The 27,861-nt window shown below is 38.2% G+C and overlaps 1 protein-coding gene across 1 annotated transcript in view; it reads left to right on the top strand.

Annotated features, from left to right (window-relative positions):
• Positions 1-14,480: 14,480 nt before the first annotated feature.
• The window catches only part of LOC121511202 (cilia- and flagella-associated protein 46), a 157,200-nt gene continuing 143,819 nt past the window's right edge, over positions 14,481-27,861 (top strand). The window contains 5 exon segments of the mRNA XM_041789801.1: positions 14,481-14,619; positions 14,705-14,826; positions 20,032-20,163; positions 20,490-20,554; positions 22,207-22,371. Coding sequence (XP_041645735.1) covers positions 14,571-14,619; positions 14,705-14,826; positions 20,032-20,163; positions 20,490-20,554; positions 22,207-22,371 — 533 coding nt within the window. The 5' untranslated portion in view covers positions 14,481-14,570.

Genomic DNA, 27,861 nt, shown 5'->3' with positions numbered 1-27,861 from the left:
AATCTGCATGGAGTGATACCAAATCAGCAGATTCGTGCTGTGCAGGATTGGGCATCGTGTCAGTTATTGCTAAGTATGCATCCAGGGTGCCATCAAATCCAATCCCCGTGCTGGAGATGTTTAAACCAATCGGTGACATCCATCATCTCCAATGAGAGCACGAGCAGTGAGTCAATACCCTCATCAAGCGTGTGAACACATGCAGGCGGAGATAAGAAACTGTGTCCAGCTCTAACAGGCCAGATTACTCTCAAATGCTAAATTGTTAAAGCAAGCAAAACCACACCATCCTTAATGTGTGTTTACATAAGAGGGACACTTGAGGGAACAGAATGCAAAGTTTGATATGAAGGATTGCTAATTAAATATGAAAAACAGAGAGTGAATCAGAAGTCCAGTTAAAGCACATGTAAATGTTCCCCTACTCCTGGTGGCTCATGGAGGGTGGTATCCTGTTATGAGGTGTGACATGTAAAAGCTCCACAGCCTGATTCACCTCACTAATTACCTTTATCCTACAGAACAGCACATTCTTCAAAGGAGATCAACATTATAGTGTACAGATGTTCAAATGAAAACAGGCATTACGAACACACAATGATTCTCCACATCTCTGTACAGGCAGTAAGTTGATTATCACCATTGATTTTTTTGCTTGAAAGGCTGTGAACTGGGCTCTGAGAGAGGGCTTAGAATTTAGCCTGAGGCTCATTATCTAATCAATGACTGTTTTTACTGTATGTCTTCTTAAAAACAGAGAGCTTTGCAGCATGAGAAACTAATTATACTCGGCTCAACGTGGGCTTTCTCAACAGATACACAGTGGATTTCAGATGCCTTCATTGAAATCACTAAAACCCACGTCTGTTTAAATCTTAAATTAAAGTCTGTGCTGATTGAGTTTTTTTCCTAAAGTGTGGGTGGTCTGTATAATCAGTGAAGACAACATTTGCATAACTATTAAGACAGAAGTGGGGCTAACATGTCTGCATTTCAAAAATGAATTTTATTCTTTTTGAGAACTATGGTTTGGCTATCTTTAGTTTACTCTTTTAAACTAATTTATATTGGTTCTGGTAGTGATTTACTGCTGCACAATGGTGTTATTGTTCTTGTAAAGCAGTTTTTGAAAAACCCTGATTGGTTGTCTTACAGGTCAGACATGACATTTATGTTGGCTGAGTTTTTCTTCAAAGTGGACAGAAAAGAGCCACATCATCATCATCCATCCATTAGTAACTCATTGAGTGCCAGCCCTTTCATAAAATGGAACGTGGCTTGTGCCAGCATTTTTGGCCATTTTGAGTCATCTTTCAAGACCCACAGAGTATTTTGTACTATGACTGAAAACACAGAATAGCTCAAATGAAAGAAGAAACTCTCTATTTCATCATGGAAAAAAAAAAAACCTTTGTTCCGTTCTTGATTTATCTGAAGTTGATTAGAGGCTAGTTTCACCAAAAAAGACCACTTTTTTCTAGAAAGCTGAGAAAAATGCATTTTTGTGAAAGAGAGTCTGTCAAGCAAAACAGTGATTTGAATGTTATAATTTTGCCTTCAATGACATAACTGAAAATTGTATTACAAATGTTATTTTATTATAAAATAAATAAATAAAAATAAATACAAAATACAGCGCAATACAACTGGACGGCTGCCACAGGACCCCCGATACGCACACATCTTCTCCTGCTTGCGTGTCCCCCTGGCACTGCCTGTAAATTATCGAAGTAATATGATATATTATATGTTATATATAATATAAAATATAGAATATAGAATTTTTTTGTTCTTCCCTCTTTTTCTGCTAACAGACAGTGTTGTAGAACTGCATGGGGCTTGCTCTTTTCTCAAGTCTGCTTCTGAAATCACAGGAGCATGAGTGATGTTTTATTCGATAAATCTGGCTGAATAATCAGTGGGTTTCTAACGTTAACTTACCTCCATCACTCTGGGATGGAGAACAAGATCTGCTCTGCTCACTCGGCAGCCATTCCTCAGAGTCTGGGTCGGAAAAGTCCGTCACTGAAGTGTCGTCGCTGTGCGCATCCGGCTGGCCAGTGGATGCCTTTTTCTCCGACACACAGGGGGAGGCCGGCCGAGGCAGATGAATGAACGCACTGAGGCCTGGATTCGCTGTCAGTTTTAGTAAGTTACCGATTTCTCATGCAAAAGTTTAAAGTTTCTTCTAACGACCGCTGGCAAAACTGGCCACTTGACTCCCTCAGTTTTTGGGCGGCATTTTGAGCTGATACTGAGTATTTTAGAACTTTTAGCTTAGATTACCTCAATCCTGGCGTCTCCACTTCCTGCTCTGATCTCAGTGGCTTTGATCTAATGTCTCTTCCATGTTCTGACTACATATCCCAGAAGCCCCAGGATTACTCACAGGGGGCGTGACAGCGCCCCCTTGTGCCAGCCGCCAAAAAAAACACTTTGATGTATATATATATGTCAATGGAACTCATGAGTCAAGCTTTACTGTTTGTCCTGTTTGGGATCACAGGATGCCAGAGCCGACGCCACACTATGAAATAATCATGGAAAATTACGAGTATTTGCTTCATGTGTCTTAATGTTACATAATTGTACATTATTATTTCATAGTGTGGTGAATGTACAGGTCACAACTTGTCATCGTGAGCATTTTGGAGTTGTTGGATTGTGAATTTGATGAGTTTGATGAAGTAAAGCAAAAAATACTGTCTGCTTCCATAGCGTTAGCTGTGCAGCTGGTATATCGGTCCCCCTGATCTAGAAACAGCTTGCACCGACAACTAAAGGAAATGAACCTATTACTAAGACTATAGGAATTATGGCAATGGATGAATTTGCCGCAATGTTGAAGTATCCCTTTAATTCCTTGTACTGAGAAATATCAGACTAATCAGGGTCATAATTTTAAATCTAACCTTTGCTAAACTTTGCAAACCTAAATTTTCTTGCAAATGAGTTGAACCTTGATAGAAATGTTTACATTTAAGTATTGCCCTACATTACATTTAAATCTGCTTTCAAAGAGACAAACTGTGTCAGAGTCATACAGACAACAATATCTTTCCTTTAAATGAAACATGAGGTGTTTTGGCTCTGTGTCCAAGAGTAAGGCAATTTATTCTTCAGTGCATACCTAAACTGAAAAGTGTAATGGGACTTGCGTGTGTGGAGAAACCACCAGTCTCTGTGCTGATGTAACCACTGTATATGTCTGCTGCCATTCTTGTGTGTGTGGGTTTCACATGTGGGAAATACTCAATTATTAATAACAATTTCAGAGTTGATCAATAATGTATTTGATCCTGCTGTTTTAACATCTTAGGGATATGGTGGTATTGTGGGGATTTTTAGAGATGAAGAAATCATACCACCAGGGAGCCAGATAATGCAGAGGACTTTATCCATACAGTGGTTTTGATCCATTATAAATAAGAGGTGAACCATGCATCGGTCAAATTTCAGTCAAATAAAATGTCTCTAAATTTATGAAATCATGAAAAATCATGAAAAATGAGACAGTAAAATCTGCTCCAGGATGTTGTGGGTGTGTCTATTGAATGAGCTGAAGCCACACCCACTCAGGAGAAATACAATCTTTTCAAATTAAAAAAAAATACTACAATCTGAATTGAGGAAAGCACTCACACCATTAGCCTGCCTCTTGACCTTTTCTGGCTCAAATCTCTGTTATGATACCTTAAATGATCCATAGACGACTGTGCCTGATAGATTTGGCAAATTTTACCTCACAGTGAACAAAAAAACAGCATTTAACTGACTCTTAACTTTCAATAAAGGCAGTGACATCAGCTAACAACAGACTGGACTGAGGTGAACTGCTCTGTGATTTTATATTGTAGCATTAGAGGGGCAGGGGCAGAATCAGTCCCCACTCGTGACATTACGAGCCCACATATTGGCCCCGCACAAATTAAACCAAGCCAGGAAAGAGGTGAAAAATGTTCTAATGGTCTCAGTCTGTGTGACTCTGGGTTTTGATTCATTTTAGTGCAATGCATCACAAATCTAGAGTGTAAGATGGGTTTTCCAGCTCAAATATCTTCAAAACAATAGAATAGGAGAAAAGCATGACTGGGATATCAACTCCTGCTGTAAATGTTAATTAGTTTTATCAGCCATCTTATAAATGTTTTCCAGAAGATGTTCTCATTATAATTCTTAAGCAATGAAAGTTATTTAAAAATCTGTTCTGACTCATCTTGTTTATCTGAAGGCGTGTTTACAAGGAGCCTACAGGTCTGAAACTTACAAGCAGCCTCCATTTGGGTTTGTGCCACTTATCTCTAGAAAACTCTGGAGTGAGTTATGTTTTCACACTACTACAGGCTTATCTAGCTTTGTCTCCACCACAGCATTCTTTAATAGCAGGAATATAAAAGTGGAGAGTAAGGATATAGAGGGATGTCACCCTCTCCCAAGGAAAAATAAAACCGAGAAACCTGCCATTATTATTCGCTTTGAAAACAAAAGAATGAACTGCTCAAACAGGGACGAAAGCTGAAAGGAACAAATGTATTTGTCAATGAACACCTCACAAAGAAAAATGCAGACATTGCAAGACAGGCGAGACAGTTGAGAAAGCAGAAGAAGATACAGTCAACATGGACATCCAACTGTAAGGTGTTCATCAAGCTGAATGGGACTCCTGAGCAGGCATAAGTACTAGTCATCAGAGAGATAGCAGAACTACAAAAATACCAGTAATGCCTTGGTTTGTGAGACCGATGACGGTTATTGAGTGAAATTGCTGATGTATGATGTGGATATGACTGAAACTATAACAACCAACACAGATGTTCGACAGACTACATATTACAAACTGTGAAGACACAGATCCTAAGATAGTAGAGTATGAAAACAACATTGACCCCGACAAAATTCTCTTCAACAAACTGACAAAGGAATGCACTTATTACACAGATGATCAGTTTGGTATAAAGATAAAGGTAAAAGATGGAATAACAATGATTTACTTCAATAGCAGAAGTTTATATGCAAATTTTGAAGCCATTGAGGAATATCTGAGACAGTTTAAAAGACCATTCAGTGTAATTGCCATATCGGAGACATGGATAACCCCTAAAAAGAGTGGTGACTTTGAATTAAATGGTTATGAATTTCTTCATTTAGATAGGACAAATAAAAAAGGAGGAGGGGTTGGACTGTTCATTGATAAAGACTTAAACTTTAAAAGAGTTGAAAGGATGACAACTATTATTGACAATGTGATGGAATGTCTTACAGTTGAAATTTGGATGGAGAAAAAGAAAAACTTAATTTTCAGTTGCATATATAGAACCCCAGGATCCAATATTGACATTCTTACAAACAGCATGGAGGAATTATTTACAAACTTAAACCACAAAGGGGTGTTCATTTGTGGAGACTTTAATATAGATCTGCTAAATCCGAATCACAACAAAAGTACTGAAGAATTTATTGATACCATGTACAGCATGGGGCTATTTCCCCTGATAACAAGACCAAGTAGAATAACAACACATTGTGCCACATTAATAGATAATATATATATACAAATATAATGGAGGATAATATTAAAAGTGGGTTATTAATCAATGACATTAGTGATCATCTACCAGTTTTTGCTGTTTATGACTGTGATTATAAGGGCAACAGAAACAAAAGTACTGCTACGTATAAAAGAATCCGAACAGAGAAGACACTAAACATTTTCAAAAATGAGCTACTAAAGCAAAGTTGGAATATCATATATGAAGAGAATGATGTTAACAAAGCCTATGAAACATTTTTACAGATATTCAAAATACTGCACGATAAACACTGTCCAGTAATACCATGTAAAAAGAAACAAAAATACACAGGAAGACCATGGATGACTAAAGGGCTACAAAATGCCTGCCAAAAAAAGAACACCCTATATTGAGAATTCATTAAGCAAAGAACCAGTGAAGCAGAAAATAAATATAAAAAATTAAAAAATAAGCTAACCAATATCATGAGAACTTGTAAAAAAGAATACTTTAGTAATAGATTAGAATATAATAAAAATAATACAAAAGGATTATGGAATACATTAAACAGTGTAATTAAAAATAGAACAAAACAAAATCAATATCCTCAGTATTTCAAAGATGAAGGAAGCAGCATTAAAAAATTGAAGGAAGTAGCAGATGAATTTTATTCATTTTTTGTAAATATAGGACCAAAATTGGCAGAAGCAATAAAGGTCGATGGGACAGAAATCAATCCTCCTGATAATTTGAGGGTAGCAATAGCTCAATGTGTTTAACAGCTGTGGAAGAAAAAGAAATTTATGACAAAGTCAAAGGATTTAAGAACAAAACCAGTACAGATGTAGATGATATTGACATGATGACTGTGAAGAATGTTATTGATGGTATTGCAAAACCACTACTGTATATTTTTAACCTGACTTTTCAGAAAGGGATATTTCCAAATAAGATGAAAGTAGCCAAAGTTATTCCCATCTACAAAGCAGGCGATAAACACTGCTTCACAAATTATAGGCTGATATCACTACTTTCCAAGTTCTCAAAAATATTAGAAAAATTATTCATCAAACAATTTGATGGTTCTGTTGAGAAACACAAATTGCTAACAGACAGTCAGTATGGGTTTAGAAATAATAGATCGACATCCATGGCACTGATAGAATTGGTGGAAGAAATAACAGACTGTATTGATACAAAGAAGTTCGCAATAGGAGTGTTTTTAGACCTCAAGAAAGCATTTGACACAGTCAATCATGATATATTGATAAGAAAATTAGAGAAATATGGTTGCAGAGGTCATGTTCTGGATTGGTTGAAGAGTTATATACTAAACAGACAACAGTATGTACAAATAAATCAGAATACATCAAGTCTTATGAATATTTCATGTGGGGTGCCTCAAGGATCAGTGTTAGGACCAAAACTATTTACTATGTATATTAATGACATTTGCAGAGTATCTGATGTATTAAGATTTGTGTTATTTGCAGATGACACAAATATTTTCTGTTCTGGTGTGGAATTACAGCAGCTTTTGGAGGTGATGACAAAAGAATTAAACACCTTAAAAAGGTGGTTTGATGCAAATAAATTGTCTTTAAACTTGAACAAAACTAAATTTATGTTGTTTGGACATTATAAGAGAAATATAGATGTAAAATTAAACATTAATAATGTCAACATAGAAAGAGTAAATGAAATTAAATTCCTTGGTGTAATTCTAGACCACAAAATCTGCTGGAAACCACATATTAATTATGTTAGGGGAAAGTTGACACAGAGCATTGCCGTCCTGAGGAAAACAAGGAAGATCTTCAATCAAAAAGCTCTGTATATTTTATATTGTGCATTAATCTTACCTTATCTGACCTACTGTGTAGAGGTGTGGGGAAACACATATAAAAGTAATCTTCAAACAATAAATATAATGCAGAAAAGGGCGATCAGATTCATCAACAATGCAGGCTTTAGAGACCACACAAACAGACTTTTCTTAAAACTACAAGCTCTTAAACTTCATGATCTGATTCAGTTTAAAACAGCACAAATATTATTCAAAGCAAAAAATAACTTACTCCCAAACAATATAAATAAACTGTTTTCAGAAAGAGAAGGAGGTTATAATCTAAGAGGGGAGCTGACCCTAAAAATGCATTGTGTCAGAGCAACATTAAAAAGCATGTGTGTGTCAATCTCAGGGGTTAAATTATGGAACAGTTTAGCAGGTGAATTAAAGAAATGTAAAACCATAGGTAAGTTTAAAAGAACATTCCAAATACAAATCTTAAATAAATACAAGGATGAAGAGCAGCAGTTTACCCAGGACGGTAATGGCAGGATTTAGGAGAAACATGGATTTATTGTCCAGTTCTGTAATGTCTTTTTGCTGTGTGTGCGTATAGAGTTCCATATGTACAGAACTTATGTATTACAGAAAGGTGAAAATTCATCTGTATATCTGCTTGTATGTAGCTTAAATTATAGTCAATATACTATAGGAACCATTGGTTCCTGAATAGATTTTTAGTGTTGTAAATATTATAGTTATGGATGGCACAGTTTAAATGCACTGATTGGAGCGTGTCTTAAAACCAACCTCTTGTGAAATTCTCTCCCTCACAAACAAATTGAACTTCTTAAACTCTCCTCCTGATTCTGTACTGAATTCACTTTTCGTCTTATGCTTTCAATTCGTGTTGCTAAACTTTTCAAAATCCTGTTTTGCCACCTTGTACTGTATATTTACCTTGTTACAGACTGATATTACACCCTGTCAAAATGTGCCTAAAAAATGTTGTCCCTGATGAGTCCAGTGCCTGAAGTGGGCCGATGCGCACCAGTATACAGTCCTACCACTTCTGAATTTTATCCCTTGGTATACCAGGACTTTTTCCGGCATACCAACACTTCTTGCCAGTTGAGGGTGTGCTCAGAAAGCATTCTTGGATCAGCCACTATCCATTTTGGATGGATTCAGTGGGCATGCTCCATAAAAGTCTCGTCTGCAACACCTATTGCTCATATCAGAAAGTTCCAGGTGACTCAGAAGAAAAATATATTGCGATGAGTAGTGTTTGATCTTACAGGGTATTAATTGTAACCTGGTTTCACACATCCATCTGGTAAACCCCTCATAGACAGCGATTGGGAAAAGGTAGAGTCTTTGAAAAAAACTTGGAGGATGATTGGATGAACATTCTGTCTGTCACATCTTTACGGGCCGATCAGAGCAGCAAAACACATGACGTAGCCGCTACCGAGCTGCGCCCCTACTGAAGGAGTAAACGCCATAGAGAACTGCATAACGTGATCCATGGCGACTGTAGATATATCAGTACATGAACAACTTTTGTCATTTTTGTAAAGAAAACAATTCAGTGCTGTTCTTTGTTCTTCTTTTAAGGAGGGCCTTGTCACATCATGACTCAAACCAGGAACCTTCTTGCTGTGATGCAACAGCACTACACTCTGCAGTACCATGTAGCCCCTAAATTCATGTATTACACGGCTTCATTTAGAAATAGATTTACACTCAGTCAAACCCAGAGTGTGATTTGTTTGTGTGGTTGCAAAATAAAACAGTGTTAGTGGGAAACTAATGAGGTGAGAGCTGGATGAGAGTGAGATTGCCCATGTGTGGCTGTAGCCATCACAGTCTCACAGAAAACCGTGATTTGTTTTCTTGTGTTATTTCTAGTTCTTTTTGATTTTACAAGAAACTATAAAAAATGCTGCGTTTCAGTAAATATAATCCTTATGATGGTGTGTGCAGAGGCTGAATGGAACAAAATCTGTCTTTGAACCCTAACTGGAGCTTAGCGTTTATTCTCTGGATTGAACTTCAATCTCTCTTTAGTTCCTTAAATTAAATTCTGAAAGGAGTCCAGGCTTGTTATTCATGTAATCCGAGACAGTTAAGTCTCTCTTTGTGAATATGAGCCACTCATGGAGCCGCTCCACTGACAGAGAATTCAAGAGAGATACTGTGGACACAATAAAAATAGACCAGCTGTTTTTGGCACAAACAATGTTATAGTCTAAATCAAATTACAACAAAACCGTTTTAGTAACAATAAAATATCTGTTGTTAATTTTGGCATACGATGTTGGCACTACATTCTGGGTTTTGATCCATTTATATGATGAAATACTATGAGATTATAGACGTATTATGGGGGAGTACAAAGCAATGGAGATTATTTTTAAGTGTGCAAAAGAACAGGTGTATTGTCCTTACATGCAGGATGACTTGCTGAACAAACACATTTAGCATTTTAAGAGATTATTCATCATAATATAGCACCATCTGTGTTGTCCAGATTGCCTGGCTGCTGGCTTTGTTGAGCCAACAACACACTCTCTGCTATCATTTCTACCTCAAACCAAAAAAAAAAAAAAAAAAACATAAACTACTTGTTCTGCCCTTATTTAAATAGACTGGGCATTTGCAGACTTTTTAAATAAACATAGTGTGAGTTGCATTTTAAAATATGTCTATATGTGTGGATTTTTATCATGCACTGCTACAAAAATCAACCTTTACTTGCCGTGTTAAACATGTGTTTCAAAGGTATTTTAGAAGCACAAATGACTAATTACACTTTATTTTACAGCCTTTATAAAATGGTGTACAGTATAAATGTGTTTTTCCCTGCAGCCTAACAGTAAGCCTTCATTCAACCTCACATTAACTCACATTTATCAGGAAACCGCTGTTTTTGCTCTGACACTTATGAAATTTTAAACAACAAATAAAAGCACACACTCAAATCATTAAGTAGGTCAAGTGACTGAGGAGGAACCGCTTCTAGAAATCATTATATATTTCACATTTAGAGCCACTCCAAAGGCTGAATAGTCTCTTGCTGGGTATATCAAGAAAGAGCTGCTTAACAAATTAGCTTGAGGGTCACCGCAGAGCTTTCTGTGCCGCTTTGTAAGACTGTCAGGTAATATTACATGATTCTGTCAATAAAACCTTGAACTGTGAACCACAAGGCTATTACAGGGAGAGCTACTGTTGTTTGGCTGTCCATACAACTTTGTCTGCTGTCACATCAGAAGACATACGGCTTGACCAAGAAAATTATATTTGCACGCTGAGTGGCCTGATTTCTAATGATGCACTTTGAAGTTAGGAAGTGCTGGAACCACGAGCATGGAGAGGTGATTTTTGTATGAGTGTGCATATTAGAGGGAGACAGAGAGAGCAAGAGAGTGAGAGGTCAGTGAATGTACTTGATTTTTTTCTTCATCAATTTTTTAGTTACATCTTTCTTCAAATGAAGATGTATTAAGTCAAATGAGCAGACTACTTTTAGAGGCATTAATCAAGATAACACTTCTGTCTCCATATCTCAAATCCACTTAAACAGCTAAATCACAGTTCCCTGCCATCTAATGCTTGGATTTAGAGCTTCAAAGTACCATATCCACTTTAATCCTGGGGGCTGTGCTGTAGATATCACTATGGGGGAACTTCTGTTGGTGTAATGGACAAAAAAAATGTGTTTCCCTCAATTGCTAACTATGGTGGCTAACCACTGCTGGCCATTGTTTTGAAAGAGATACTATACTACTACTATTATTTCAAACTTCCTCACAGTACCCACTGTGCAGTTAACATTCATAGTTGAAATAAGAAAAACTACACAAAGCAATATTTGTGTCAAACATTGGTGTTTTAAAAGTACTCTTTCCTGTTTGACGTAGCAACCACATTTATCCACATTAATCTGTAATTATTTCTGACCTGCAGGGGTGACCCGTGTAAATCATGGATGTAAGTGAAAACAGCTTTTAAAAGAAGAAATGATTTTTATATAATTGTTTTTTTAGAACATCATCAAACTAACTTGAATTCAAACAAAACTTGTCTTTTCCACCCACTTTGAAAAAATAACCCTACTCTTTATACCAGGAGTGTTGAGTGATCATTTACATTTACTCAGGGTACTGTAATTAAGTAGTTTTTTCCCCCGCATACTACTTTTCTGAGTACATTTTGAAATCTACTAAAGTAAGATTTAACCAGAGTACTGTACTCGTGTACTTTTTCCACTTTTGTTGATGTTGTGACACTGTTCTGGGTCTTCAGTGTTGAAATGAGTTGACAGTATTAATCCACCAAGCTCTTCCCACTTCAGTTCCAGATCTAGGTGTGTGTGGGCAGAGTTCCCCATCATGCCCTTGGGCAGAGATGAGTTTTGTGTGTTTAGTTGTGCTTGGATGTTGCCTGTTGTACAGTGATTCCTACCAGGTCTCTTTTGCTCGTGTTTCTATTAGATTGCTGTTGCTTTTGTTGTTAAACATCTTTGTACCATTAGTGAAGTTATCCACTGAGTTAGAGCTTCCATCCCACCTGTGACTTTGGTGCTCTTTTGGTGAGCAGTGCATCAGTATTCATTGCCTCACTATAGGGTTGACTCTCTGCTCTGTTCTTGCCAGAGGTGAACCACTTTTCCACAGATTTTCAAAAGTTACTGCACACTGTAAAATAAAATGAGTAGAGTTTACATAAAAAATAAAATTGGAAACTTATTGCCTAGGAAATAACAAACTTGACTTGACACTGTGAATTTAAATAACTTGTTATTCTAAATGTGCTGGGATTACACTAAATATTTATGAGTAATAATTACTGATGCTAACTTTATTTAAAGTATGCTAAACCAGTTTCCAATTATTTTAATGAAATAATTGAAAAAAACCTCAACACTATCATTTGTGACCTCTTTAACTGAGTCGGTAACTCGTGGTGCAAAAGGGTTTAATGCCCATAGGCATTCTTGGAAAACTTTGGAGATTAAGGGATAATATGTGTATAATTTGAGTGCAATGACAAAATACTTGAATTGTTTGAGTTAACTCAAAGTTCTATCAACTCAGAAAAATAGAGGTGAAATAGCTGTTCTGGGTTTTTAGGTAAACACAACTCAGTTTTTTTAACTTGACACTGCAGAAAAAAACAACAACCTCTAAAAGATTTGTTTAAAGCAAGTAAATTTAGGTAAATCAAGTTCTTTCAGCTGCAGGCTAGGCTAAGAGCAGCCCCACACAAACCTGCTGTCCTGAGCATCTTTATTGCGGGTGCCCGCTCTCTCGCATGAGGCTGCAGATTTCTAACCACTGCTTGGACCACTGTGTTTGCTGCTACAGAGGAGACTGCCAAACATAATTTCATTGTGTTTTTACAATGCAATGACAATAAACGACTATCTATCTATCTATCTATCTATCTATCTATCTATCTATCTATCTATCTATCTATCTATCTGTCCATCTATCCATCTATCTATCTATCTATCTTCTTTAGCTTTTATGGCCAAGGAGTACAAGTAACTTAGAGTATTTTTGAGTGTTTACAATGGGTAAAAAATTTAAAATTTAGAAAATTAAGTTCAATCAGGAGAGACCAGTGACTGATTTAAAGATAACATTTTATTTTACATGTGTGATGATGAATCATATTTATTAACATCGATGTGATATTCGATGTGATAATCTGTTAGAGTTTACAATACATTTCAGTCATACTATAAAATATTTGACACTTTAAAAGTGTAGTTTAACTATATATTAGTTATCCCATTGTCCCATTTATTTTAACTCTATATGAATTACATTAACACTGTCAGTTTTGCTGTGTATTTAACTTTATTATAGAGGTATGACTTTACGTGAGTTCAAGATTTATTCTCTTATTGTTATTGCCAGTAAAGGTTTTATGCTACAACGTCTCAGTGGCTATTATTACTACTACAGTATTACTACTACAGTTCTTGAAGTAAACTTTGAATAAAGTACTTTTTACTCGAGTAGTTATCTAGACCAGTAATACTTTTTCTGAAGTAAATTTTAAACTGAATAACTGTACTTTTACTTGGGTACAATAATTGTGTACTTTCCCACTTCTGCTTTATACTTTGCTGATTCTGCTACAGAGCTGATAAAGTTAGCTAAATATGCTTGTGTATGTTATCTTCTTTACATTGCCCTCTTATTCCTCTACAGTAGAAGTCAGTGGAATAATTACATCATCCAATTTGAGCTGTAACAGTTGCTGTTCACACATTTTAATCTCTTGCCCTGGTAATCAAGATTAATATATCAGTAAGAGGTTCTGGTCTGACAGTCGATGCTGGAGGTCAAAAGTCACAAAGTCCATGGGGGCTACAAATGTGTTAGATACAATATAAGCATTCAAATTTAAAGAGGACTAAAAAGTAGCCTCCACTAAAATCCGAATACAGTCTGTGAGAGTGCATGTACAACATTTCATTGAGACATAATTGTGCTAAACTTTTAATACAAATCAATATATTTATTGATGTTATAGTAGTTTCTTCCCACTCTTTCACCAGCCTAGTCTCTGCTGTCTCAGTGGAACAAATGCACACTTTAGATGGGACAGTGCTAAAAAAGCATTTAATGGGGATTTAAATAAATTTGCTTATTCTAGCAGGTTAGTTTTTTTTTTTCTTGATTTGCATTTTTAAGTCAAAATTCATATTACATTTCATTTACATATTGATTTTTTTCTAATGAAAATACAGGCAAGATAATAAAGTTTTACTCTTGTTTTAGATCAAATCTGTTAAAACTCCAGCAATCGGTCGGGAGAAGTTAGTATTGCATTTTCAGTAATCAACTTCAAATATGCGTTAAATAACGTTTTAAAAGGACATTCTTTTCAAAAACACGGCAAAACGAGGGTGTCAACCTTTTTGTCCTTTTCTTGCACCGTAGTCTCAGCTCTGTCTCCGGTTGCTTGGTAACGCTCCCTAACGACAAACATTGACGGTTTGATAGTAAAGTTAGCATCTACGTTGGCAGGGGGAACCTTCCACTTCGTTTTTCTGTTAGTGAATAAGTAGTAGCGTTAAACAGTCACAACAACGCGCAAAGTTAGGATGGAAATATTGTTCCTGCGTAGCACGTTTCACTAACCTGTTCAACGGGAAAGTGCAGATATTTGCTTAACGAATTTAATCACGCTACTTGGCTAACGGTAGCTAACAGCTACAGCATATTTATTAGCGTTGCAACTTTTCTAATATGGAGCTGGACATTCGTCACTATTTAAGAAAGGCAAAGGAGCAACAAGGTTTGTAATGTGCCTTTGCAAACATAATAACAAACGCAGTGAGTCATGAAAGTTTGCCTTCACTTTTAACGTTGTCTTTTGTTAGACTCCGAGGCTCTGCATTCAGCCTACCGTTTAATAATGAAGACAACAGCGGCTGGAAGCAGCGGTCGAACCCAGCGCATCAGCCCGGACCTGCACGTCCTCTGTGCAGAAGCTGCTCTGCAGGTGAGGCTGGGGCTGGGATGATTCACTTCACTGTGCCTGTTCAATACTTTCAGCTCCAGGGGGAATATAAAGTATGCTAGAGGACATACTGTACTGCTACATTATATCTCTAAGTCAGTTTTATATTATCCGTGAATTAGGATGATGCAGTCATAGTGGCAGAGGATTCTCAGTACGCTAACTGTTCATAAAGTTTCAGATGCAATGCAACAATCTAAAAGTTAACTCTCAATGCCAGAAGCTTTACTTTACTGAGCGGCCTCTTACCCAACGATTCTTTAAACTTCAGGTTGATAATTTCATTAACTGTAGTTGGCCAATACTGAGTTTTCATTTGTGGAAGTTACCAGGGGTAGAAAAGTAATGATTACATTTACTTATGAGTAGTTTTTGTGCACTTATAACTTTTCAAAATTACAGTTTAAAATCTGTACCTTCACCTCTGAGAAAGTTTGCTGTACTTTCACTTGAGAACAATACTGTTGCACTTGTTCCACCTCTATTGACAACATAGTAGCACATAAAGAAAGAATGATTCTACATTAAATCCCCCAAAACTGTTGTATTTGACTTTACTCTAAAGATGTGACTTTACCTGAACATCCTTGTTGAAGATCCATATTTTCATGGTGTTATTGCCTATAGAGAAAGATAATATTTTACTGTATCTCTACTCAGTTGCTGCTAAGGCTGGGCAATCAATCTAAATTCTAATCTTAATTTTAAATTCTTTGACCTGAAATGTGTCGATGAACAGTTTCATACAATATTATTGCAGCACAAATATTTTGCTCTACACGTCATGCAAACACTAAAGTATCATTTTTTTCTAGAATACTTTGCAAAAATGTTACTTTTGTTATTTTTGTAAATGTTTTTATCGAAAATGAGTATGACAAAAATTAACATTCCTTTAATACAAAAATTCCCAATGCATCTTCAAAATAATCACAGACATTTTTTTTTTTTTCAAATTGTTCAGTCCTTGTTCTCAAGATGATTGCTACAAGGCTTCAAGCAAGTTCAACAAATCAGTGTATTTACCGGCAGTAGATCAATGAGTATATGCAATTCACACAATTTTTTTCAGCTTAGGGAAATAAATTATTTTCCCAAATCTTTTAGACCTAGTAGCAGCTCAGTGCTTAAAATAGAATTTAATTGGAATACTTTTTACTTGTACTTAAGTTGATTTATTGACCAGTACTTTTTTACTGAAGTAAGTTTTAACCAGAGTAATGGTAATTTTACTTGAGTAGAATACTTTGGTACGTTTTCCACCCCTGCAATCTAATACTGTAGCTATTAGATATCATTGAAATCTGATAACATTGTTTAAATTATTATACAGATTGCACATCCAGTGTTCTAGTGTTGCAATTCAACTCCTTTATGTAACAAACAAGGAAACCCACAGAAACTTAACAACTAAATGTGTTTTATTTTGTACACAACACTGTCAAACAGCGAGGAAATTGTGTGACTAGGCATTGTCACTAGAGTTAGGTGAGTGCAGCATGTGGTGTGTCGAAATTAAGAATCAAAAAGCAAAGGATTGTGGAGAGGAGCTGGTGCTTTCCCCAGGGCGGTCACATGCTGTAAATGAGAGAGTGCAGCCTCCTAAAGTGAAGTCTGACGACCCCCTGGCTTCACTCAGCTTTCAGACAACAGGGAACCCAACATGAGCAAATAATCACACATAAGAAAATAGAAACCCACTAAGTCTTCACGCCAGTTTAGATTCTATATAAGAATCACCATTTTTGTAAAACTTTCAGATCAAATAGGTCACTTATAATTCTCTACGGCTGGCCATTATGTAAAAAATAGCCCTAACCCTATTTTAAGACCAAATCTGATTTAATATTTGACTGTTTTTGTTCTGCTAAACCGATCTGCTTTTTAGTGGTTGACTTCAATCTGCTCTTCTCTTGTGTAACCAATGTTCCACACAGTTCTCCCACATGGCAGTGTTTCTCTGTTTAAGGAGCTGAAATAAAAAAGTTAGGTTGCTACTTTTAGTAGCCACTATCTGCAGCAGCAGCAGACAGCGGGTCTGTAGGAGGTCGGACACAGTGGAACTAAAAGCACTTCTAAACTGCTGAGTTGCATTTTTGCGGGGATAATTTCCTTGTTGGTATTACATTATAATTAATCAGTTTCATTTTCCCCCATATTAACCTATATTAAATAATAAAAAGTGATATTTACAGTGCCTATAAAATTCACTCCCTTGGATGTTTTACCCTTTTATTGAATTTAGAAATCAATCATGGTCAGTATAATTTGGCTTCTTGACAAAAGAAAATCCAAAAAAACCTCTTTAATGTCAAAGTAAAAACTTTTTTTTAGAAAGTAATGTCAAGTGAACAAAAATGTGTAAAGTAAAAAAGTGACTGCACAGATATTCACCCCCTTTAAATTTAGGAGGTCCAGTCAATCGGTGCTATAGTCTCACAGTTAGTGAAATGGGGATCACCTGAGTGCAGTGAATGTGTCTCAAGTGACTGTAGTATTAAACACCTGTGTGGAAGGTCCAGCCACTGGTCAATCAGTTTTCCTGTCTGGTATTACACCATGAAGACAAAAGAACACTCCATGTAACTCAGAGAAATGGTTATTGAAATATGTAAGTTAGGAGATGGATACAAAAATAATTTCTAAGGCCCTGAACATCCCCCAGAGCTATGATAAATCCATCATCAAGAAATGGAAGGAATTTGGCACATGTGTAGATCTGCCTTGATCAGGCTGTCCTCACAAACTGAGTGACCTTGCAAGAAACTGGTGAGAGAGGCCACCAAGACACCTATGACTACTCTGAAGGAGTTACAAGCTTCAGCAGCTGAGATGGGAGAGACTCTGCATACAACAGTTGACGGGTTTTTACCAGTCATTGTTTTATGGGAGAGTGGCAAAGAGAAAAGCATATTGAGACTCAGAAAGTTTGGTCTTATGAGACCAAAGTGGTGCTTTTTGACCGTCATTCATGACGCTATGTTTGACACACAATCCCCACTGTAAAGCATGGTGGTGGCAGCATCATGCTGTGGGGATACTTCTCGGCTTGTAACGGTAGAGGGTAAAATGAATGCTGCAAAATAAAAGAAAATCCTGGAGGACAGTCTTATTCAGTTTGAAAGAGAACTACAGTTTGGAGGATGAGTTATTTTCTTGTGAGACAATGACTCGAAACATACAGTGAAAGATGCACAGAAGTGGTTTAAAGAGTCAAAGCCCAGCCCTCAATCCAATAGAGAATTTGTGGCTGGACTTGAAAAGGCTGTTCACGCCTGATCTCTGTGCAACCTGACAAAGCTTGCGTAAACTGGCGTAAACTCGCAGTGTTCAGATAGGCAAGCCCGATCGAAACACTTGGACATTATTTTTTTTTTACATAAAAAAATCCAACTTATTTTGACCATGATTGATTTATAAAATCAATGTAAGGGTAAGACATCCTAAGGGATGAATACCTTTAATAGGCACTGTCTGTCACCAGGTTCATCAGCCTTCATTCGTAGACCTATGCTACTAACAGTAAATTTAAGTCCTTTAATGGAAGAATGAGTTTCCTTTTGCTGTCCATGTGCGGTGACAACTTTTTCCCTCCATATTGTGGGGTGCTCTTGGAAGCTAAGATGCTGTACGATCGAATGTTTGAATAAATCTTCGTTAGGAAACATGATGTTTCAAAGAAGTTCTGATAATGAAACATTTGTATTGGACTCTGGAAAAAGGGCAGCACATCCTTCCAAAATTGCACAGTATAGTTGAAAGTTTTAACTCTTAAATGAACTATAAGCCTTGAAAAAGTACATGCCTGGATTGCCTCCTTTAGAAGACCTTTTCCTCTCATCTTACAGGCTTTCTACAAGTAATGAGCTCCTCTAAATTTTTCATGTGTGAACAGCCAACTTGCTCTTTCACATCATCCATATTTATACAATCAATATGTTGTTTTTTCTTCATAAATGAATAAACTGAGTATTTCTCAGAAAGCAGTTCTCAGAAAAAGTGCTGTATAAACATAATTCTCAGCTCTATATAGGATACACAGTTCAGTTAAAATCATTAGCTCTTTAAAAAACTATTGGGCTTTTGAGAAACGTCTCTCTAAACCCACAGTAAGAGAACAGTATACACTGTCTTTGTCCTGTAGCTTCTGAGTTGGTCTGTTTTAATCTGTATTGGTAACGCAACTGAGTCCATAATCGAGCTGTAAATCTGCTGAGCCTGATTTGCATCCAAACCCATGCTCAGACTATGACTGTGAGGCATATTTGAGCACATCTAGAGAATATCTATGACTGTTAATGCTGGCTACTGTGGTGATATTTAAACGTCTTCCATGGGAGTAATTATTGCAGTGTGTTAATTAACTCTGGTGCTTTGTTGGTAGCAGTATTTCCGGATACAGATAAAAAGGAGAGTGGATATAAATCCTCTGCTAGACTCTCTGCTTGAAAAGCCTGTTTTCACATTGTATTATATCACAGTTTTTGTATGGTAACTTTATTTAGCAAAATCTGACTCTTCTCCCAGTGGGATACAATAATGAATATTCACTAATATAGACTGAGTTGTCCCAGGGCTAGGGAGAAATATTTGAATAATGAAACGCAGTGATTTTTCATAATATAATTTGTTCTCTCCTCTTTAAATCAAGTTTTCTCAGTGAAAGTGCAGCTTTTCTTTAAGTTATAGGATTAAAAGAATACAGAATAACTCTTTAGAACCACATCAGAATATTCTCCAGTTTTCCTGAGAGGCATTAAAACTCCAGTTGCAGGATGACTTTTTTGACACACTGATCCCTTTGTCACATAATTTGATCTGTAAGCTTTCAAAAGAATGAAACAATTAATCCAAAAACAATTAAAGGTACACAACATGGTCATGATTCCTGTCACGAGATTACATCCTCTTACTGTGCTACATTTCACTGAGTGGGACCTACACTGTGTTATCTAAAAATAAGCCACAGACATTATAACACAGCACTGGCATTCTCAAGGGTAGCAATTAGAACTAATGTTTGTCATGTGTAAAATAAAAGGGCATCACACATACATAAAACCATTTCTAAATACTTTAAATAATGCATCAAACTTAGAAAAATGCTGGTGACAGAGTGTATCTGGGGGTAAAGTTAAATATTTATTTAGTTTGGCCTTTGTATCTCTCTTTCTCTGTATTTTTCAGCTGGGTTGTTTGGAGATAAGCACAGCGTGTCTAAAGATGTTCTTTGAAGGGAATCCGCCGGCTAATCAATTTCTGTGTCGAGCCTACCTCTGCCAGGGCCAGCTCCAGTCTCCGCCGACCACTGGGACTGTGGTGAGGACAGTAAATTGGACACATTTCCTCAAGGGGGGGTTGTGTATGTGTTTGTGTATCTGTTAGACTCAGATACACACAGTTACTGTAGAGATACACTGTACTTATTTACACTTGAATCAGTTGTGGCCTAGCTTTGAAAACAGTTCCTTTTTTCCCACACATTTATTCTGAAAGGCTTAATTCTCCCTTCTCTTTTTATAGTTAAGTGCAGTGTTTTTCTCTTACTTATCAAACGGGGGCCTTTACATCTTTGTTGTTTTGTCTGATCTCTGTATCTTTTGACAAGTTCTCACTTCCTTTTTTTGCATTATTTTCTATTTCAGGAGGACTTTGAAGAGGCAGTGCAAAGTTTCCTTAAAGCAATTGAAATTGCAAAATCTGATCCAGGGTACGTATGCTCTAGGAAGTGTGCTTGGCTTTGTTCAAGATGTCAAGAATGTGGACTTTTTATTCATCTGTAGTGATCATGTGCTTAAGATTATAAGGGTTAAATATTCATTCTAAGGTGTTTTCTTTGGCTATGAGGGCCCAGTCCACTTCACAGATATTCTGGGATACAAGGGTTTGATTTGTGTCTAATATACAGTATCTTTTAGAAGTATTAACCCCCTTTAGTGTTTTACCCTTTTATTGACTTTATAAATAAATTATTGTAATGAGATATATATATATATATATATATATATATATGGGGTTTTTTTGAGACAAAGTTCTTTGGTCTGATGAGACCAAAATGGTGCCTTTTGGTCATCAGACAAAATGGCAGGCACCAAAGACTGCACATCACCACAAACACACTATCACCACTGTGAGGCACGGCAGTGGCAGCATCATGCTGTGTGGATGCTTCTCAGCAGCTTTCCCTGGAAGGCTTGTAAAGGTAGAAAGTAAAACCACTGCCTCTAAATGTAAGAAACTCCTGGAGGACCATCTTATTCAGTTTAAAAGAGAACTATGGCTTGGAAGAAGATTTACTTTCCAGCATGACAATGACCTGAAGCATACAACGAGAGCTACACAGAATTGGTTGAAAGACAGCAAGGTGAATGGTCTTTAGTTGGGTGAGTAAAGCCCAGACCTCAATCCAATAGAGAATTTATGGCTTGAGTTGAAAAGGGCTGGTTAAGAAGAAGAGTAAAACTGCAGTGTCCAGTTGTGCTAGCCCGATTTAAACCTATCCACACAGACTCGGTGCTATGATTGCAGCCAAAGGTGCATCCACTAAATACTGACTCAAGGTGGGTAAATACTTACGCAGTCACTTATTTTAAATGACATATTTTTATTTAATTGACATTACTTTGTAGAAATTTGTTTTCACTGTAGTTTGTAATTACTTTTTGTCCTATATTGACCATGGTTTATTCATAAAATCGATAAAATGGTAAAACATCCATGGGGGTGAATGCTTTTTAACAGCACTGTATAATGATTCTTTGGGCTTTATCCAGCCCTTTTATGCCATAAGTGGATTATACTCAGCATACATTCTTATAAAGTTCTCTAGCTGGTACTAAATATCTATAAAAAGATGTTAAGGATGAATATAATAACAGAAATTATGACGGATATGTTCACTTGTTTCACTTTCTTTGTTTTGATGATGCATCTTTGCAGATCATCAGTGCTGACTCTCTCTTCTAATGAATTCATAAGCTGTCAATAAAAGGGCTGAGTGAGCAATCCCGATTAACACCAGAGGGAATACATATCTAATACATTCAGCCCAGACTAACACGCAACCCTCTCTCTGGTGAATAAATTAGCGACACTCAAACAGACTGTTCTCAGTTCTCTCTAAAACAGTGCATTGAATTCATAAATTCCTCTTATTTCACATTGAAAAGCTTACGATATGCTCCACTGGGGCTCATTTTACGAAGCTCTATCCACACAGATTTGCAGTTCACAGGACTTCTTCTCACAAAGATGACACTTAGTCTAAATTGAGTTTTACTAAGAGATGAAATAGCTTGCATGTGCATCTCATAAATAATGCATGTTTTCTGTTTGTTTCTTTGACTTGTTTGTTTCTTACAGATGCTTCTTCGCAGTGTTCAACGCCTCAGTGCTATACTTCCACACGGTGCGTCCTCTCCGGCAGCCAGGGCGGTGTCATTACCTGGTCCCCTCCCTGAAGCAGGTGGTCCAGAGTCTGGAGGAGGTAGAAGACCAGGATCACAGCTGGAGGGCTGAACTCATGATGCAAGTGACCTCTCAGTGCTCTTTTACTTTTCTCTCATGAATAAGTCCAGTCCTGATTTTGTCCAGACTCATCCTGGATTCACAGGATGACGTGTGGAGCTCATTAACCAGCAGCTCGGTCTCTGGCTCTCTTCTTAATTTGCTGTTTATTTTCCTGTATCGAGCAGAGAATGGGTTTTAATGGGGGCTCTTTTGTCATGTTCTCCCATTATAACATTGGCCAAAATTTAGTCATCTTTTACAGAATGTAATGAACTGTTTGTGTTCTGAAAAATGTTAGTGATACAAATAGCCAGAGAGTTCATATTATAAGGTGAAGAATGTCTGAAATTCATTGGTGGGTATTGTCTGTGTATGCAAGACAGATCAGCAACATACATTCAGATTCGATTCAAAAATGACTGTGTTGGTGCACTAATAGCCTAGTGATCAGGTCGTATCCCATGAACAGAAGCTATAGGCCTCCAAGCAGGGTTCAGATTCAACCTGTGTTTCCTTTCCCTTATGTTATTCCCTACTCTTTCACTGTATTTCCTACTCTACCTAGTTTCTTATCAGACTGGGACACAGTAGCCCAAACTGTATTATAAAAAACACTGTGCTGTTACAGTATAATTCAGTGCATGATTTGACACAGACCAGCACTGTGTGAATCAGCTATGGGAAACCCATTTTAATTCACTAAAAAAATCAAATTTGAAAGCAAGGAATAAAGAAAGCAATAAAAGGAAAATAAAATTGTTTCAAATTAGCAAATAATCTCCCAGATTAACAAAAAATAAGTCATTTGCCAAGAATTTTCAAATCAGATGGAACCAAATTAAATATGTTACAGCACTGATATGCCCCATTCGTGGGGAAGAAAGTCTTCTCTCTGCTGTCTGCAGTCAGAGGATGATGTCATGGTTTCCTTAAACATGTTTTGAAATGTTACATTTTTATTCAGTGAAAGAAAGTTGTTCAGTTAGATGAAGTATCGAAGAGGAGACAGGCCCTGGTTGTACAAACCCCATCTGAGAAAGAAACCCAGAGAGGGGCATGTAGCAGATTAATGTTATAAGACACTCTACTGCTCCTGTAGGTCACAATAGACCATAGGTGTCCAAACTCTGGCCCATGATCCATTTTTAATCAAACTGCAGCAAGTTCTCAACAGCAACAGTTAAGGTCCATTAGAAAATGAAACTTGTGCTTGTCTGTGTGATGTGATTTGAGTGCATCTTACTTGAGTTAGCCACAAGAGGTCGCTGTTAAATCACGACAAGTGTTTATACACCCAGCTAAGCTACCATAGAAGCAGTGTTGTTGTTGTTAAGCTCGGGATAGATTGCTATGCTGCTGTTAGCCTGTTCATGCAAAAGAACGAACCCAATTAAAAGTATTAAACTCAGAGCATGAGTCAGTGGACTTAATGACATGGTGTCAGAAGCGGTGCTCCCGACTAGCAGAGAGAAGTTTGAAGCAACATGGCCAAGTTTCATGCGCCGGAATCGTTTGACTTCACCCAGCCATCGGCGTGGCAGACCCGGAGACAGCATTTCTCTCGCTACCGTATAGCAACTAAACTCGACCAGGAAGACGACGACATTCAGGTGAACACGTTGTTGTATGCTATGGGCAAGGACGCTGAGCCAATATTTAGCACTTTCACACTCACTGAAGAGGACAATGAGGATTATTATGGTGCAGTGATAAAGATGATTGATGAACTTTTTGTGCCTAAAAGGAACATTATACACAAGCGTGCCTGTTTCCATAGACGCTCTCAGCGACAGGGGGAGAGTGTGGAGGCTTTTGTGAGACATCTTTATGAACTGGCAGAGCATTGTGAGTTTGGAGCTGCAAAAGAAGAGCAGATAAGAGATCGCATCGTCATAGGAACTGCAGACAATGACGTGTCACAGAAATTACAACTGGAATCGGACTTAACCCTGGAAAAAGCCGTCAGTATTGCCCACCAGTCTGAGTTAATAAAGGTCCAAAATGCCAGCGCCAGGTCCACGGAAAGTGAAGTAAGTGCAGTGACACACAAGTTCAAATGATGCAACCCTTTTGAGAAGAGGCATGCTAAAGTCAAAGGAAATCAGCAGCTTAGAGGAGCAACAAGGACAACACAAGGAAAGGCTTGTTCAAGGTGTGGGAAGACACACGAATTTGGTGCATGTCCTGCAACTGGAAAACGCTGCCGTAAGTGCAATAAAATTGGACACTTTGAAGTCATGTGTAAAACCAAGCTTGTAGGTGCAGTGAAAACTACAGCTAATGACAATGATGAAGGCAGTGCATGGTTTTTAGGAGCTGTTACAGAAGACAGAGATGTTGATGAAGACAAATGGCTTACTAATCTGCACATCAACGGACTTTCTGTGCAATTCAGATTTGACACAGGTGCAGATATCACAGTAATATCAGAACAAACATACCAAAGCCTACCCCAGCGCCCTCCACTGGAAAATACAAAAGGAGTTTTCACAAGTCCTGGAGGTAAGCTAGTTTGCAAAGGCAAATTTCTGGCAAATTGTGTGAGAGGAGGAAAGAAATACACATTTTGGATTTATGTTATAAAAGGCCCATTCACCACAAGTCTATTAGGACAACAGATAGCAACAGAAATGGGACTTGTATGCAGAGTGAATGCATTGGAGTCTTTTGAGGATCTTTTTGGGGACATTGGACTGTTAAACTGTGATCCAGTGCAAATAGTGCTTCGACCAGATGCCCAGCCTTACAGCATTGTCACAGCTTGACGTGTCCCTTTTCCCATCCTGCCCCAGGTTGAGGAAGAGCTGAAACGGATGCAGTCTTTAGGCATCATTGAAGAGGTTAATGAAGCTACAGATTGGTGTGCTCCCATGGTGCCAGTGATTAAAAAGAACAAGAAACCAAGGATCTGTGTGTACTTAACTAAACTCAACAAAGCAGTGAAAAGAGAGAGGTTTATCTTACCTACACTGGACGACATTGCCCCCCAGCTCTCTGGAGCAACAGTTTTCTCCACAGTAGACGCCTCAAGTGGATTTTGGCAAATACCACTTGATGCAGACAGCAGAAAGCTCACAACATTCCTCACGCCAGTGGGACGTTTCTGCTTTTGGAGGCTACCTTTCGGAATTACATCAGCCCCAGAAATATTTCAGCAAAAGATGAGTACCCTCCTAAAGGACCACGCAGGCACAGTGGTAGTGATGGACGATATACTGGTTTTTGGCAGAGACAAAAAAGACCATGACCAGAACCTCAGAGCAGTAATGCAAACCATTCAGAGCCATTACAGAACTACCCAGCCCAACAAACGTAACAGAGCTTCGTCAGATGATCGGCATGATCAACTATCTGGGTAAGTTCCTCCCTGACCTTTCATCTGTCATGCACCCTATCAACAGCCTACTGAAACATGAAGCTGTGTGGATTTGGGGAGAGGCACAAGGGAAAGCATTCAACCAAGTAAAAGCCATGTTGACTACCGCACCAGTTTTAGCATATTATGATGCTACAAAGCCAACCGTGGTTAGTGCAGATGCGAGTAGCTACGGCTTGGGAGGCGCTCTGTATCAGCAGTAGGAGGATGGAATGCGCCCAGTTGCCTTCTGCTCACGAACAGTAACAGATACAGAACGTCGATATTCACAGATTGAAAAAGAATGTCTTGCAAGTGCCTGGGCATGTGAGCGGTTTGTAAGATACCTACAAGGCATGGAGAAGTTCTGCTTGCAGACAGACCATAAACCACTAGTCCCTCTCATAAACTCATACGAGCACCAGTGAGATGTCAGTGGTTGATAATGCGCCTGATGAAGTTCAATGTGGAAGCTGTCCACGTCCAAGGAAAGCAGCTAGTGGTAGCTGACATGTTGTCCCTCAACCCTCTGAAAGACAGCTGTGTATCCGACACAGAAAATGATGTCAAAGCTTATGTTCAGGCAGTGATCACGACGAGACCAATAACAAGTGACAGATTGGATCAGAGAGGCTACTAGCCAGGACAGTGACCTTCAGACAGTCATTCATTACACCAACATGGTCTGGCCGTTGGAGCAGTCACAGATACCACACACACTGAAAAGGTTTCATGCAGCCAGGGCTCACCTATCAGAAGCTGAAGGACTACTCCTGTATGATGACAGGATTGTCATTCCTGCCTCACAGCAGAAAAGGGTTCTCTCCCAAATACATGATGGTCACCAGGGCCTCACAAAGTGTTGCAGCAGGGCTAACATGACGGTTTGGTGGCCAGGAATAGGACAAGATATCACAGAGATGGTAAAAACATGCAAGTTCTACCTAACAAACAAACCCAGTCAGGGGAGAGAGCCACTGATAACCACCCCTCTGCCACAGGGGCCATGGCAGAAAATTGCAGCAGACATTTGTGAACTAGAGGGTAAACGATATCTGGTGGTGGTGGATTATAATTCACGTGATATTGAGATAGCACACCTGCCAACAACAAACAGTCAGCAAGTAATTTCTCGCCTGAAAAGCATGTTTGTCAGGTGGGGGATTCCACTGGAGTTGGTGACTGATAATGGAAGCCAGTTTACCTCTGCAGAATTCAAACAGTTCTGTGAGTCATACAACTTTGGACATACAACTTCCAGTCCCCACTATCCTCAGGCTAATGGGGCGGCTGAGAGGAGCGTCGCCACAGCGAAAAGAATCCTACGTCAGCCTGACCCACATCTTGCTCTGATGAGCTACAGAGCCACACCGGTCTCTGCAACTGGCATGAGTCCTGCTCAACTGATGATTGGTCGACAGATTAGAACTACAGTCCCAGTTCTACAAAAGCAACTTCAGCACCATCCTATTGACTATGAAACAGTCAGCTGGAAGGACCAACAGACTAAAAGTGCCTACAGGTTCTTCTACAACAGACGTCACTCAGCCCGGCCTTTATCAGCTCTACAGTCTGGACAGAGTGTCAACGTCAAACTGGATGGAGAAAAAGGATGGAAAACCCCTGCAAGAGTCATTGCTAAAGCACCTGAGCCACGATCTTACTACGTGCAAACAGAACAAGGAACAGTTGCTCGCAGGAACAGGAGACATCTTCAAGAAGTGCCGGGTAGTGCTCGAGTTTCATCAGAAGAGACTAGTGACTCGAACCACAACTCTCAGTGTCACACAGACATCTCTACTGCTTCTCCTGGTGTCACAACTGCTGCTGCTCCCAGTGATCCCCTCAGCCCAAAGACTACAACAAGATGGACCATGGCTGGGAGAGCAGTTAAGACTCCCATCAGGTTCAAGGACTATGTCCCAAAGTAGCATAGTTGATGATAGGTTTTGTACATGTGCTGAAGTACAGGTTAATGCTTTCAGTTACACAAGGCAGGGAAAGAGAGGAAAAAATGACAACATTTCTAATTTTATGTTGAGATTCAAAAAGTGCTTTAATTTCATTGGTGTTTAAACACAGTAGCAGCCAGTAACATAATTTTGTTGTTAGTATTTACTTACCAAGAACGGTTGCAGTGATATTTAGTTGTT

This window comes from Cheilinus undulatus, linkage group 6, assembly GCF_018320785.1.
Source record: "Cheilinus undulatus linkage group 6, ASM1832078v1, whole genome shotgun sequence".
Lineage (NCBI taxonomy): Eukaryota > Metazoa > Chordata > Actinopteri > Labriformes > Labridae > Cheilinus > Cheilinus undulatus.
Note: the sequence above shows the minus strand (reverse complement) of the source record. Positions and strands in the feature narration are given on the sequence as shown.